We start from the raw sequence: 15,964 nt of genomic DNA, 5'->3' as shown, positions 1-15,964 counted from the left end.
GTAATTTTCTTTCTGAAAACGTATGCAACTTCTGTTCACTCTGGTTTGAAGTGCTGTGCTGCACCCTACTTGAGCTCATTTTGTACCATTTCAAGCTATGCACGCCTTTAAAGTCAACATGAAATCACTGTACAGGACTGCAGCCCAGTGAAGAAAGTGAACTTGGCGATTGAATGCAGCATTTGTGTTGATGTGCTCAACAGGATAATTGGACAGGGTTGCAGGTTGGCTTGGCAATGTAATAAACACATGGGCAGGTGCTGCTTCTTTTCTTGAATGATTTCACCTCAATTCCATAAATCGAGGTGTTTCCTCCTGTCGCTTGCATAAGTGATCTGTAGGTTTAAGGTCACTCTCTGTGCTGTCAGCAGCTTGCTACTATAGTCTGTGACCTCTGCCTGCAAAGTCAGCCTCTCCGAGCTCCGGCTCGATTGTTGCTGCCTTGTGTGTCTCTGTAGCTTAGCAGCAGTTGGCTAGTGGCCACAACGGGCTTTAGTGTCATGCAGATCTGGAGGGATTCGTCGGACACACTTTACAGAAACTGTATACACACCCAAACATGTAACAGCCATAAAGTAGATTTCTCTGGTGTTTTTTCCCTGTTTTTAATAATCAGAAGGCATAGTTCCTTGAATTTCTTTAATCAACTATTGTGGGCTGTCTTATGACCTTAGTAAGATGACTTATTTTAATAATTATCATCACAGGTGAAAAAAGAAGTTCAATTTATAAATTTTTATTGTAATTCATTTATGGATATACTCTCAGTAAACTGTTAGCTTCAGTCTTGGCCTATATGTTTGTTAGCTTTAGGAGTTTCTGTTTGTATGGACATTGATCTATATTAACTCATTTCTCTCAGGTTTTACATGCCTGGTGTTCTTTTCTCCTGATCAGCGTATTACTTTACATTCCATACATTCATTGACCTTAGGCTCATCAATGTAACCTGGTGTTAGTGGGATTTCTTCTGTGCTCCCCTCTGGACAGTATGCTGGAGTATTTCCAGATGTAACAACAGATCTCAATGTAAGATCTTGCTGGGAATATACCTCAGTGGCAACCAGATTCAGTGGGATGTGGGTTTTATTTTTAGTGTTTACTAAAAAGTAAAGTTGAAATGTAGAAAAGAACTTGTATTCCTTAACGAGAACATAGACAAAAAGATATTGAAGCATTCTGCTCACATGTTCAGTAAAGGACTCACGGCAGCCTGGTCTATTAATCTTTTTCCTACAGTGTCTGGATCCATATACAAGCGATCAATTCCTGGCAAGTCGGCTAACAATTTTATTCATGCCCCTATATGCACTTCAGAGCATCTACAAAGTTATACATGCACAGAGGCCAATGCATTATGTCACGTAGATCCACTAATAGAGCTGCATGCTTTTCTTACCAAATTGGATTTTGTGGGATTAAGTCGTTTCTGTAAGGGAAGCAGTTAAGGTGTTTCTACCTTCCCCCAACCATCTGCTGAACTCAGTTACAAGCTCTTTAAAATGCAGCTGCCGAAGAACTGGCTTCAATTTAAATGTGTTAAACAATGGTGTTATCTCTGTGTGCTACTAATTGTTTCACCTCCACCTTGTTCTATGAGGAGAAAAGCTCATTGCTCCAGTGTCAACTATAGGATTTAGGATTAGGAGACCGTTTGTAAGAGTCTGGAAGAGTATATGAGTGTATGATTGGCAGAGTGTATCTTTGTATCTACACTGATTTAAAGAAAAATTTTCAAATATCACCAAGATCATTCTGTACTTACATACACACACACACTATGGGGTCTTTGCATTGACTTCCATTCATTTTTCATTCAGTTATATGATCTAACCTTGTCCCTTACCCTAAACCTAACCATTACTAGTACGCACCTAACACTAAACCTAACCTAAATTTAATTAACAACTTAGTCCTAAACATAACTCTCACCCAACAACAGCATTTTCCCCCATGGGGACCAGGCTTTGGTCTCCACAAGTAGCAGTGGGTCCTCGCTATGTAGTATATTTGTAAAAAATGGGCCTCATCAGGAACAAAAACACACACACACAGATACAATTGTCAGTTCAGTTTATTTGTACAGCAATAATCCACAATAAATGCCATCTCAAGGCACTACAAAACCAATCCAGTTCATATGCAGACATATATAGTCATTTCAGTACAATCATATAGACAGATTTAAACTGAATTACATACATTGCAATTAGATCCTGGTTATAATGCAATGCAGTCCAATTTAGTTTTACTATGCTAATTAGTAACAAGTTTTCTATCTAAGGAAACCCTGCAGATTGCAGCAATCCTTCATACTGAGCAATTTTCACAACTTGCTTTTAACAGGAAGAGAAAATTAGATCTATTTGTTCAGCCTCTGCAGGCAGAGTTGTGACAGTTTGACGAGAGATTCTTGAAAACACAGTTTGAGATTCATGAGATCTATTTATTTATTTTCATAGCTTTTGGTATTAAAACTACCTTAGAATTAAACAAGCATGGAAACCATAAAATGTTGTTTGGGATTTGTGGAATCTGTAGTCAGTTTGTGAAAATAAAAGGAGAGATTCCTAGTTATTCCCAAAATATTACTAAAATCATCTTGTTCTTGTGAATTCAGTATCACATTCTGCTCTCTTGTCTCGAGTGCTGAATTAATCTTTGATATCTGAAGATGTCAAAGATTGACAAAAATGAGTAAACAGTTGCTAGATGTAATGGTGTACTTCAGGGAGGGTGAAAATAGATGCTGCTTTTTTTTCTAAGGGTAGTGATGTAACATAAATCTCAAACCACTTTCTTCCGTTGTTTTTTTCTGAACCACTTACTGACAAATAACTTCAGAAAAGAAAAACCCAAGACTTTCCCAATGTGAATTTTGAAAAACCTCTTTTAGGCCAAATGGACCAGACTCCTGAAGCAAAAAAAAATATTTTCAAATTCAATGATGGAAAATAATATTTTTCTGGTCTCAGGCCTTTTTTCTGGTTTATGGCTGTACGTTTTTTCCAAGATTTAATATTACATAACATTTTACAATGTATACAGTATATGTAAAAATATAGCAATCATACATTTGTACTTTCTGGTGTCTTTCCCACATCTTGTCAGATTCAGGTATTGAGGTGTAGTTTTCAAACCATCTCTGGCATGTGTTATGTCTTCTCACTGTCATAATAAGGGTATGTTGAGATCAACAGATATTTCACCAGGACATCAGGCGGATTGTTACTAGTAAGGTCACTCAATGTGAAATGTTTACATGTATATTTAAGAGGTACTGTAAATAACTTTTAACATTAAGGAGAAAGAAATATCAACCCCTAAACTTAGTGTTTTGCCTTCTGTGTCCTGTCATACTATCTTGTTCTTGTGGTAATACCTTTCCTCCTTCAGACAATTTGCAGACTGAAACATTTTAGCATCACAAGACCAAGCGAAACTCTGCTCCTGAGATTGTATCAAACGTGGTCAACCTAAAAACAAAGCAGTTGCTAATGTAAACATGCTGTAACTTCCTGTGTCTGTGTGGGAACCTTTCAGATTCACTAACACAGTACAGCACAAAGTGTTCACATTCTAAAAGTGAACCACTAGATACTTTCTAAATGTACCCTTTTTGAGTTGGGTTATATGGTGTATTAATTAGCAAACACTGTTACCTGCCATATTCTCACATTTTTCTTCTTCTAAAACAACAAAAATTTAAGGCAGTCCATCCATCCATCCATCCTTCCATCCATTGTTTTCCACTTATCTGAGATAGAGTCGCGGGTCCAAGAGGGAACCCCAGACATCCCTCTCCACAGTGACATCTTCCTTGGGATCCCAAGGCGTTCCCATGCCTGACGGATATATATTGTCCTTCCAGCAAATTCTGGGTCTTCCCCGGGATCTCCTTACAGTGGAACGGGCCCTGAAAACCTCCAAAGGGAGGTGCCTAGGAGCTATCCTGATCAAATGCCAGAACCACCTCAACTGTCTCTCTCTTCAGTGTAGAGAAGCAGTGGCTGTACTTTGAGCTCCCCCACCCTAGCTCATCACCCTATCGATAAACTGAGTCCTTCCGCCCCAGGGGGGAAGCTCATTTCGACCGCTTGTTTCTGGAGCAGCACCTGTATTACTGCAGACAAACCTCCATTCCGTCTGTCCATCTCCTGTTGCATCCTACCATCACATGAGAAAACACAATGATACTTAAACTCCTCAACTTGAGGCAGAGACTGACCCCCAACCCAGAGGAGGCGATCCACTTTTTTTCAGTTGAGAACCAGGGCCTCAGACCTGGAGGAGTTAAGTCACCTTGCTGCTTCACACACAACAGCAAACTTTTTAGGGCATACAAGGCTTGGATAGCCCTTAAGAGCAGCCTAAATACCCCACACTCCTGCAGCACCCCACAAAATGCTTCAGGGAAAACAGTCGTAGGCCTTCTCTAGATCCACAAAACATATGTAGACAAGAGAAGCATACTCCCATGACCTCCTCAGCAATGCTGCAAGGGTTAATATCTGGTCCACTGTTTCATGGACCGGACAAAAAAACACATTTCTCCTCCTTAATACGAGGCTTGACTATCAGTCAAAGTCTTCTCTCCCAGAGTAAGCTTTCTCAGGGCGGCTGAGAATTATCCCTCGATAATTAGAGCGCGTGCTCTGGTCACTTACTTAAAAATTGGGAGCACCACCCTCTATGCAACGAAGAGGCAGCCTTCAGAAGGCAGCTCATGTTGAGTTTTCAGACTTGTTGCACAGGCTATGTCGAGACATTCATTCTGATTTTAAAGACATTGCATGTTCTGTTTGTCGTGCCTGTAGTGGAAATAATGAATAATTGCTAACAATCTGTAGCTAAAGAATGGCACCATCTGCAGTGAACTGCATGGTGCAAAAACATACATGTTGTAAGTAATTTATACTCTGCATCCCCCCCATCACATGTATTAGCACATTTCTACAGTTACTCTTCATGTTGAATAAAATTTATGTATATTTGTGCATAGATTAAACTGTACTTTATTGTTAGTATTGTTTTAATTTGAATACCTACATTGGCTGAAAATTGGCTGAAATGTCTATTCTATTCTATGAAGTTTGAAATAATGATTTCCAAATATTTTTGTATTCTGTTTGAATTTGATTTAACTAGAATAATTATGTTTATCAATAAATGTATACAAACAAAAAAGTTTACTTGAAGAAAACCTGAAGGATTTTGTTCTATTTTCAGACAGTAATATTTAATAAAAGCATAGAATCTTGTTGCAAGTTGGGTATACCTCATAGTTCTCACTTAAAAGCACAGTTTATTGTGGTTTTTAATGCCCCTTAAGTACTGAGATAATTAGTCCTTCCAGATGAATCTGGACTTTAGTTGTCTGATGCATTTACTTGGAGGGCCCCTGCTTGAACTTCTCCCACTCAGTCTGGTGGGACTACATCACTCTTCCTGCCCCTGCCCATCCTCACTCATCATAAAAACTCTTTACATCCTACACACGTGCATTTGTGTTGGTTGGATACTCCCAACAGATGGGCACTCTGGGAATTGTAGGAGAGGTATTCTGCTTCTCCTGTTACCGACTGACTGCAATTGAAGTCATGATGTTGTTGCATCGAAAGATAGTTTGAAATTTGTACAAGAAATCTGTCTCTTTTTTCCGTCAAGTGATTAGGGGAGAAAGGGGGAGATGTAACAGTAAGGTTATGAGTTAAACTTAAACCCATGTTGATGTGTCAGAAACCTGCAGCAGGAAGTCCATCGCCTTCTGTTTGTCATGCCCTCGTTTCTCCTTTCTGTGATTTCCTGCGAAAGGAAAGTTGTGCATAAATGCTTACTTCAGAGAATGGCTCAAACAGTAATAGCAAAACAGCTTCAAAAACTAACTATAGTTCTTATATAATAAACCTTTGAAGCCATCTGCTTACTTAAAGGTAAAACGGTTGCAACATATGTCATTAATATATCATTATCGCAGTAACAGTGTTCTCAATAGGGTTATTGTAAAGAACAGCTAAAACTGCAATAAATGTCAGTCGCTTTGCATTCAGGCTGTCTGTGGCGGTAATATATTTGGTGACGCTAGTTGTTTGATGAAACACAAAAGGTTTTAGAAGGTAGAGGTGGTAAGGTGGTCAAGTTATTAAAAAACTACAGCTAAGTTGTTTTACTGCCAAAACATCAGCCAGAAGCAACTTTTTCAATAAAACCTTGTTGTTGAGATAGAAATAATGAATACATTTTTCTTCCTGTATGTTTTTGGCAACATTCGCCAATTATTATCGGGTGTTGGATGTTTTCCTAAAATTTGGTGTTTTATCACATTTTTAGCCAGCCAACTCTGTTATTTAACCAAACAAGTGATGAAGTAGTTGATTTCTGAGCATATTTTGTATAAAATTAGCTGAAAAACAGGCTCATTTCCTTCCAGGCTGAGATGCCCATTCCGAATCTGATCATTTATTTGTGTTTGACTGTTTATAGCCATGTTTGAAACAATCTTGGCCTAGATACAAAATGTAATTATTTTTAAGAAAAAGTTATTTTGCAGATTGGAGCCGAACCAGATCAAATGCGAACTGAGCCACTGCTCGTTTCATCCAGGGCAGCAGGGGGCACCCATTGAGCAGTTGGGGAGATAGCAACAGGATATAACTCAGAACCTTTGTTTCTTTGTCATTTGTTGTCATGTTTGAACTTTTAACTAATTTCAGGTAACAAATATAATATATACGTTTATTTAAGATTAAGAGACTTGATAATTGTGCTGTGCAAACACATGCAAAGTTTAGTTTTAACTTAATGCAAGTTCTGCAGTTATTTTTCTCTGAGCTTGGGTTACATTTCATGCACTCTCAGCAAAATAATCTCGGCGTTATAATAACTGACAGTTGTCTGTATGTCAATGTAAGCACACACAATCAAAGTTGGTGCTCTTTTCCAGACTCATTTGAGTCTGTTTTAAAATATTGTTTATACAAAGAAACACAAAAAGAACCTAATCTCCGATGTTTCTTTAGAGCGTCCATCTTCTGAAACACTTTATCTCAAGTTACTGTATATTTATTTAATAAATAATGCAAACTGATTTACATGATTTTCATGCAGTCAATTTAAGGAATACATGTTTCGCTCACTAGACGGCTTAAACTTGCCTTAAATGCATGTAAACAACTAAATTGGGTGGTGCTGTGTTGGCTGGTAGGCTCTGGGCCGCATTCCACCTTGGACAGGCCCTGCACTTTTGATTATATCTTTGAAACTTTGTATTTTGTGTAAATATTGAGCAGTTAACATTTGTAACGCAGTGAGCAGCAGTTAGTCAAAGGTACTGGTGTGGCATTAAACCAAGTATAGTTAACATATTTTCTGTTCAGAAACCTTTTTTTCTTATGAAACAAAATCATAAAAAGATGTTTGTACATAAAATATTTTTCCATAAAGAAACCAAGTGGCCATTAAAAGATGTAACACACAAAACAACCGCGTAATGAAAATGTATACAGTCAATAAATGCATAATCTATAGGATAAAAATCAGAAATCTGGTTAATCAGTAATTTTTTTGATGCTGGTGAATTGTTAATGCCACCCAAAAAATTCTAATATTTGGAATCCAAAATATTAATCAGTGTAATTGGGTTTCTTCCTTTGATGTCAGTGTAAATTAAAAGAAAGCTAATATTGTATTTTTTTCTCTGTGTCTGTAGGGCAGGATAAGCGGTGCTGCGACATACGAACACATGGAGCATGAAAGGCTGGAGCTAAGGCTCAGCTGACCCCGCTCCCCTTCCATCTCCTCTCCCCTTGCTCCAGTTGATCAGCATCTCCCCCTTTCTCCCCCTTTTCCTCCTTACCCCTTCCTGCCTCTTCCTGCAAGCCTCAGTAAGCAGGGTCCAATGTATTCGCCGGAGCAGGAAAACATCTCCACAACCTCGTCCACCAAAGTGCCAGTGAAGTACGGGGAGCTCATTGTGTTGGGGTAGGCAAAAACTAATGAAGTCATCTATTATACACTTAAAAGTGCAGTTTTACAATTTTATTGTCATTTCTAAAGGTAAAAAGTGTGGAAATTTAAACAACCCAACCTGATATTGGAGGAGCAGCAGGGTGGAGTAAAGTGGACAAAACAATTGACCTCAAATGAAAGATTGCTCTCTATTAGTTATAATTTTCTACATATGAGGATTATTTCAGTCCTACAAGATTGGTAGATTGGAACCAAAAAACAGAACATTTTTACACACAAGCATTTCTTAAATTGTGTTGTATTTTGTTTCCTTCCTCTTGCATTTTGATCATAGTTTGCTCTAAAAATGCTTGGAAACACAGAAATACATTGCTGCTGAGCATCTTAGCTCAACAGTTACTTCTTCAGACTTATTGAAAAGTTGTATTATTATTATTAGGGATCGCTAAAAGTAAACAGTTTTACTACTAGTAAATTTGCAGGAATAGAGTTGTAATGAGGCAAAGCAATAATTAGCAATATATTCGGGAGAACTAAGAATCCTCCATTTCATTACTATCTTAAAGAATCTGGCGTCAGGATATAACATGCTCCCTTATGTTTTGACAAGTATAGTGATGTTGTTTATTTGTCTTTCAGGCTGTGTTTTAAGAATCTCTGTTCACAATAGAATTAATAATCTCATGGATTTAAAAAGCTGTGAAATAGGTCTTTACTTCAGTGCCCAAATAATCTGCTTTGTAGCTTCCTAACCTCAGCAACTGCAGGTTAGTCAGTTTTGCTTTTCTCTCTGTGCTTACAGATCATTCATTACTTATTTGTGGCCAAAATGCTGCCACACCAATGATTTTAGTGTTGCTGGCCAGCCTGACAACAAGTCTTTATCAGGGCAACTCAAGAACTTCTTTCTTCAAAGTAAGAAATGAAGTACAGGCTCAAAGTAGGGACCTACATGCATCTGCATCTGGCCCTCATGATAGCAGCTTAGATCGGTGCGGCTACTAGATTTCCCTTTAACGACAGTCATCACTAGATCTTGAACATAGTTTAATATTATTTCAATGATCATATTAGTTTTGTAGACCTGGTCCATAAAGAGTTTATAGTTGACAATTATTTTTACAATAATTTCCCAGCCAAATCTCTCAGAACAGCCTAAAACATATATATATGATATACAGGGGTTGGACAATGAAACTGAAACACCTGTCATTTTAGTGTGGGAGGTTTCCTGGCTAAATTGGACCAGCCTGGTAGCCAGTCTTCATTGATTGCACATTGCACCAGTAAGAGCAGAGTGTGAAGGTTCAATTAGCAGGGTAAGAGCACAGTTTTGCTCAAAATATTGAAATGCACACAACATTATGGGTGACATACCAGAGTTCAAAAGAGGACAAATTGTTGGTGCATGTCTTGCTGGCGCATCTGTGACCAAGACAGCAAGTCTTTGTGATGTATCAAGAGCCACGGTATCCAGGGTAATGTCAGCATACCACCAAGAAGGACGAACCACATCCAACAGGATTAACTGTGGACGCAAGAGGAAGCTGTCTGAAAGGGATGTTTGGGTGCTAACCCGGATTGTATCCAAAAAACATAAAACCACGGCTGCCCAAATCACGGCAGAATTAAATGTGCACCTCAACTCTCCTGTTTCCACCAGAACTGTCCGTCGGGAGCTACACAGAGTCAATATACACGGCCGGACTGCTATAGCCAAACCTTTGGTCACTCATGCCAATGCCAAATGTCAGTTTCAATGGTGCAAGGAGCACAAATCTTGGGCTGTGGACAATGTGAAACATGTATTGTTCCCAAAGAAGCGTACCACCCAGACTGTTGCATGCCCAGAGTGAAACATGGGTGTGGATCAGTGATGGTTTGGGCTGCCATATCATGGCATTCCCTTGGCCCAATACTTGTGCTAGATGGGCGCGTCACTGCCAAGGACTACCGAACCATTCTTGAGGACCATGTGCATCCAATGGTTCAAACATTGTATCCTGAAGGCGGTGCCGTGTATCAGGATGACAATGCACCAATACACACAGCAAGACTGGTGAAAGATTGGTTTGATAAACAGGAAAGTGAAGTTGAACATCTCCCATTACCTGCAGTCACCAAATCTAAATATTATTGAGCCACTTTGGGGTGTTTTGGAGGAGCGAGTCAGGAAACGTTTTCCTCCACCAGTATCACATAGTGACCTGGCCACTATCCTGCAAGAAGAATGGCTTAAAATCCCTCTGACCACTGTACAGGACTTGTATATGTCATTCCCAAGACGAATTGACGCTGTATTGGCTGCAAAGGAGGCCCTACACCATACTAATAAATTATTGTGGTCTAAAACCAGGTGTTTCACTTTCATTGTCCAACCCCTGTATATGACAACCCTCCTGCCAAGGCCCAAATTACAAATGTTGCTATCTAAAAGATTTCTGTGTACCTGTTGTTTATAATGTTGCCTAGAGGTGATGAGAAATGTTGTTAGCAGCCGGATTTCATATAAATATCACCAATATCTACAAAGAATATGTTTTGGATATTGGTTTTAGATTGCAAATCAAGACTCCAAACATATACCATGTAACTACAAAGCTCCACTGATTGCCTGTAACAGTGATGGAAAATAAAAGCAACAAATAAAACAGCTGCACACATTGTGTATCAGAAAGTTGCTAAAATGGGAGCTTTAATGACATTTGTTCACTAAACAGCTTGAATTACTCTGATACAGACTCCATCTGAACAATAAATGGGACAACAGTGTGAGTATAGCGGACATGCCTTTGCATTGTTCCTTTGTTTACACAGTAGGACCAAGATGTTCCGGTGTGCAATGACAAATGCAGCAAAAGAACAACTGTTTCACAACAAATTCGGGTGGGGCGACCCCCCTGGGTTTGTTCGATCAAGTTAGCAGAATAGGCTTCTTTAGGATTCAGTTGGACGGCTACCAAGGAATCAAACCAGAACCTGTTTTCACATAAGAGCACACACACACTGGGGATGTTTTTGTTCTGTTGCACAGTCATGCTCCAAAACAGAACAGCTATTTTTGCAGAAGGAAATTAACCCCGTCGCAAGATGAGATCGCAGCAATGGATATGATCAGAATAACGTTCTTTCGTCAGATGTCTGTTTTCTTCCTTTTTAATCAAGTTGGAGAAAACCCTCCACTCCACCCTGCTTCTTCAGCACAATAGACTTTTAACAGCAAGCTTACACAAACACTCAAAACAACTGTGACAGACTTCCACAGTCTGTCCCCTGTTTATACGCGGAGATATTCCACTATCCTCCCAGTACAAACCCACTCCACAGATAAGTTTTGGAAGGTCTCTGTGCGAACACTGTTTCATGTCTTACACAGGCACTCGGTGTCACAGCTGACTCAAAGTTTGTTGTTCTGGGTTGTGCTGGAGGAGAGCTGATCGTGGAAATTTTCCCCTGTGGAAAAAACACATTAAGCAGTAAACGCAGTTCCATGCCTTTACAAGGGAGAACCCCAGTTTTCCGTTTGCTGTGCTTTTTCCGCCCATAGTTCTTCATTCTAGGTCAGGCCAACCTTTTTTTTTTTCTTCTGAAAAAGGCTTGAGAGGGGCACTTTTTTGCCCTGCAACAAGAGGCGTCACCCTCCCGAGCTGAAAGTAAAGCTGCTCTTTATTCTTTAAAGGGTTCAATCATAGAAGTTAAACCCCTAACCCTGACCCCTGTTCTCTGACCTACTGAAAGGAAACGGCTCCATTGCTGTGCTAAACAAGTCTGGTTGCTCCTATTAACCCGTCAGCAACATAACACTAGGTAATGGAAACTGACATGAAAAGCAGAATTGTATAATGTGCATAGATATTTGTGGCCGTAAACATTTCAGATTAGCACTGGACTTCTCATGAGGGTGACCAGCTACTGCACCTTAGCAACCGAATGACATAAAGGTGTAGATGCTGATAAATCTTAATGAAAACCTGCTCCTTTCAGGCAGGATCAGTGGATCAGAGAGCCTTGAATACATAATTAAAACAAACATATTTGATATAGGTGTTGGATGTTTCTTTAATGTATAAATAGATGTGCTTAAGCTGCATTATCTCTACTTTATTACGTGTTGAACAGCAGAAAAATGTGGAACTGATGGAAGTGGAAAAAATGTATGTTGTATTTTTCACACACACAAGGACCTGCTCACAAACAGCACTTACCTTGACCCACTGACCACATTAAACTGTCACAGCTAATGTATTGGAATCAAAAGACAATTGATTCACAAATTAGCTTTAGTTGAGATGTTCAACAACACAAAAATACACAAAAACTAGTTCAACAAGTTCAACAAGTTATTTTTCATGTTAGTATATCATTAATGTGGATAATTCACCTTAATTTAACTTATAATAATAAAACTGCATTTTCTTTTCTTCTAAACAGCAGTTACACCATGAAACTGTTTACAGCATTTATAGAAAATCCTTAAATAAAAAAATAGAAATGGTGCACAGCACTTGGGCACATTATTTCTCTTTCAAAGGAAAAAGAGAAAAGAGGTCCCTTCCACTTATGTTAGTTCAGAGGCTGTTTATGAGCTAACATATACACGTATAATATACACATTGGCCTTTCACAATTGCAGTTATGTGCACTACACATAACTGCAATTGTGAACGTTGTCTCATTTTTTCTCTTTCATAGGAAACCAGACATTTTTATTTTTATTTTATTTTAAGTTAAGATAGAATTTTTCAAAGTAAATAAATGTTGTTGCCATTTAAACTTAACTCAGAATCTGACCTCTTCTGCAGCAGAGGAAAATGAGAGAGAAATTGTACCGTGCTCCACGAAGTCCTTCTGTAGTTGCTGCCTTTATGATCTTGTGAACGTGAACCAAAACCACTTCTTCTATTGTGTTAGTGGTTAAGAGCATTACTGCTGCCACCATCTGTTTAAGAGGGGAACTGCTTGTTCCAGAGGTGGGCTTTACTAGTGAATTATGTTACCATGGGAACAACAAATCACTTGGGGTGGCAGCAACGGTGGCCAAAGATTGGTTTATTGTGGCCATGGCCACCCCTGGCCACCCCCTGGCTCCGCCCCTGTGCTGACCAAGAAGTTCTTGGCAACTCCTGCTGCTTCTCTCCCAGGTGCTGATGGATCTCATAAGATCGCCAGAAATACTCCTCGCTGTCATCATCCATGTTACGTTCTGTTATCTGTACTCTGATTTTTCAAAAAGAACAGTGCCAAAATGTTTGCTAAAGCTAAAATATTAACAGTTTTTTTTTTTTCAAACTATCAATCGGAATAGTAAAAAACATATGATGATTACTTGGCAATTGTCCTGTTATTCATGCCAGTCAGATGAATCCTGTTAAGCATCATGTGTTGCATCTGAGAGTTTTTTAGTTTTTTAAGATTTACAAGTAGAAAGAACAGTCTTAAAGTATATGAGAAATTAAAGCTTGTTTGTCATTTTAACTTCTTTAAAGTATATTTTAAAAATAAATTTGAGCAGACTTTGCCTTCAGTGTGAAATCTTTGTCATCTTAACAGATCAAAGCAGACACTGACAAGGAGTCAGGCATGAGCAGCATTTACCCAGTCTGTCTTTTGTTTTTTCAGTAGTTACTTATTGTTGCATAATTGGCTTTAGGTATTTTGTGTCTGAAGGAAGCACACTTTCATAAGATTATTTGCTATTCTAGGACACATTGCTGCATATACAGCGGAGTAAGCCCTAGCTGCTGTTCGTTCTGCCCCACTGCATGAGCATGAACAGCCTGTAGGTTCACACTCATAGACTTGCACTAATTTCTTGTTAACCTTCAGGCCCTTCCACTTTCGGGAAAGTTTGGATACATGTACTGCTTCCCACGAGAGCCTGTCTTTGAACTGCCTGCAGCAGTCCGCCCTGGCCTCAATGGATACAGGCTAAACTTCCCCATGGTTACGTTCTTGCCATGACAACTCTTCCCAAACGTTGAGCTCTCACTATGGTTACATACAAATCATCGCGGTGCTGTTTGATTTTAAGTGCTTCGGCTCTCTCAGAGTTTAGCCCATAGGCTGGGCGTCCTCACAACATGCCTGAGCTACCGGGGGGTGGTGCTGGGTGGTGGCGATGAATCAAGGCTCTGATTGGCCAAAGACACGCTCTAGCCATACTAAAGTGTGACACGTGACAAGTACTCTTGCATGAGGACATTTTACCACTTGCCTATAGTTCAGTCAATGTCGGTTTGAATACTTGTTTTGACATTACTAATGTGTTCTTCATTATACACTAAATTAAAACTCATGGAAATGGTAAGTGGAGATCCCCTAAGTTTTTGGGAACTCCATAATTATTGGTTTTCTGCTACAAAATGTTTTTTAATACGATGCTTAGATTTGCTATTCATGAACTTTTTAGCTTCAGACCCACAAACTTTTTAGAGACTGGGGCATTCCAGTACAAAATGCTGTAGAACATTACTATGTCAGCAGGTGGCAATAATGCCAACATTAATTACAATAAAATTCAAAAGCAAACGATCCAGAGTATTGCTAAAGCAGTGCTAGATCAATGATTCTTTTGTAACTCATGTTCTCTCTAATACCAGTCGTTTTTGGTCTTAAGTCATTTTAGTCCTTTTTCCGTCTATCTTTATTAGGGTGTACCTGTAAGTAGTGGAAAAAGACACTTTAATATGCAAAGTTATTTTTTTGTCTTAAGAATAGTCTCTGACTACAGTTCTCAAGCTGTGGTACATGTACCACCCTTGGTACTTGAGCTGAGTACCTTTAGTTGTACTTGGAGAGAAATTTGTTGTGAATTATTTACAATGGAAATGGGAACAAAATATGTGTTATGTAGATGTTTTTAATTTTTTGGCACATTAGCATCAAATTTTTCCAGTATCAGGATTTCACATACATCATGAGGATCCACATAAATTGACCAAACTTCCAGCATTGGTAAAAAATAAAATAGCACTAAGAAATGTTTTCCTCAAGTTACTTTCTGTTGCTTTTCTCTCACAGCCAGAAAATTATGCAACCGGTTGGATTTCATGTGTTTAAAAAAAGCTTAAAGCAAATAAAAAACAAAAAAAAATAAAATAAAAGACAAAACAATATATGCAAGGTTTTCAGAACAAAACCAGGAATCAGGAAAATACTAATCGAACAAAATGCAGCTAGAAGGAAATAAAGATAGATCATTGCAGAACCTTCAGATCTAGAACTAAACAAAAGAATGGACAAAAACCTAACTTACAGACTAGAACATGCAGCAGAATTTAGACTAGATACTTAAGATTAGTTTGAAAAGCTTGGTAAATTTTTGTCTCCAAGACATTGTTAAGAATGCCCTAGACTCTTAATAAAATAAATAGTCTGCTTTAATTGTTACACGGACAAAAAGAAACCAACCGCATGTGAAACAACCCATATTGCACATTGTGCCCTCTAGCCATGGCTAAATGACTAGGCTTTATTTTGTTAAGCTGTTTAATAAACACACACACACACACGCACACAGTGAAGAGAAAGTTGTGCATCAGCAGTGGAGGAAAATTACTCAATAATTCGTCTCTGTCCAAGAATAACTTGTTTAAATGTCCTGATGAGTTTGTGTGAACTTTGGGTCTTTGAAGCTTCTCTGCATTCATTTCATATGGGGGTCCTGGTATGTGAGTGAGATATAATGAGAACAGAACTTCTTATTGTTCTGAATGTTGTTAATCTACATCCAGCATATTTGTAAAGCTTTGCTGCTTACAGGAATATGACTTTACAATGGTCAGAGCTGAAGTTAAACACTTTTTGGTAAAAAAAACATTTGGAAATTAAGAAAATACCTAGAGTCTAGTTGATGGTGATGAGGAATGAGGAATGATTTCTGAAAGTTTTCATCCTGAAGTTAAGAAATGATAAACTCTCCCTGACTGCACAGTCGTGGTATAGCTGAGGGCCAGAGACTCTGCTCTGTTTATTCTCCTTTCCTCAGACACATATG

The 15,964-nt window shown here is 38.7% G+C and overlaps 1 protein-coding gene across 1 annotated transcript in view; it reads left to right on the top strand.

Annotated features, from left to right (window-relative positions):
* Positions 1 to 15,964, top strand: part of peli1b (pellino E3 ubiquitin protein ligase 1b) — a 48,719-nt gene that overhangs the window by 19,390 nt on the left and 13,365 nt on the right. Inside the window, exon 2 of the mRNA XM_047351714.1 lies at positions 7,709 to 7,980. Within this exon, the coding sequence (XP_047207670.1) occupies positions 7,898 to 7,980 (83 nt within the window). The 5' untranslated portion in view covers positions 7,709 to 7,897. The remainder of the gene's footprint in view (positions 1 to 7,708; positions 7,981 to 15,964) is intronic.

The sequence above is a fragment of the Girardinichthys multiradiatus genome, chromosome 22 (genome assembly GCF_021462225.1).
Source record: "Girardinichthys multiradiatus isolate DD_20200921_A chromosome 22, DD_fGirMul_XY1, whole genome shotgun sequence".
NCBI classification, from domain to species: domain Eukaryota; kingdom Metazoa; phylum Chordata; class Actinopteri; order Cyprinodontiformes; family Goodeidae; genus Girardinichthys; species Girardinichthys multiradiatus.
The sequence above is the reverse complement of the archived record's forward strand: the minus strand, read 5'-3'. Positions and strand labels throughout refer to the sequence as shown.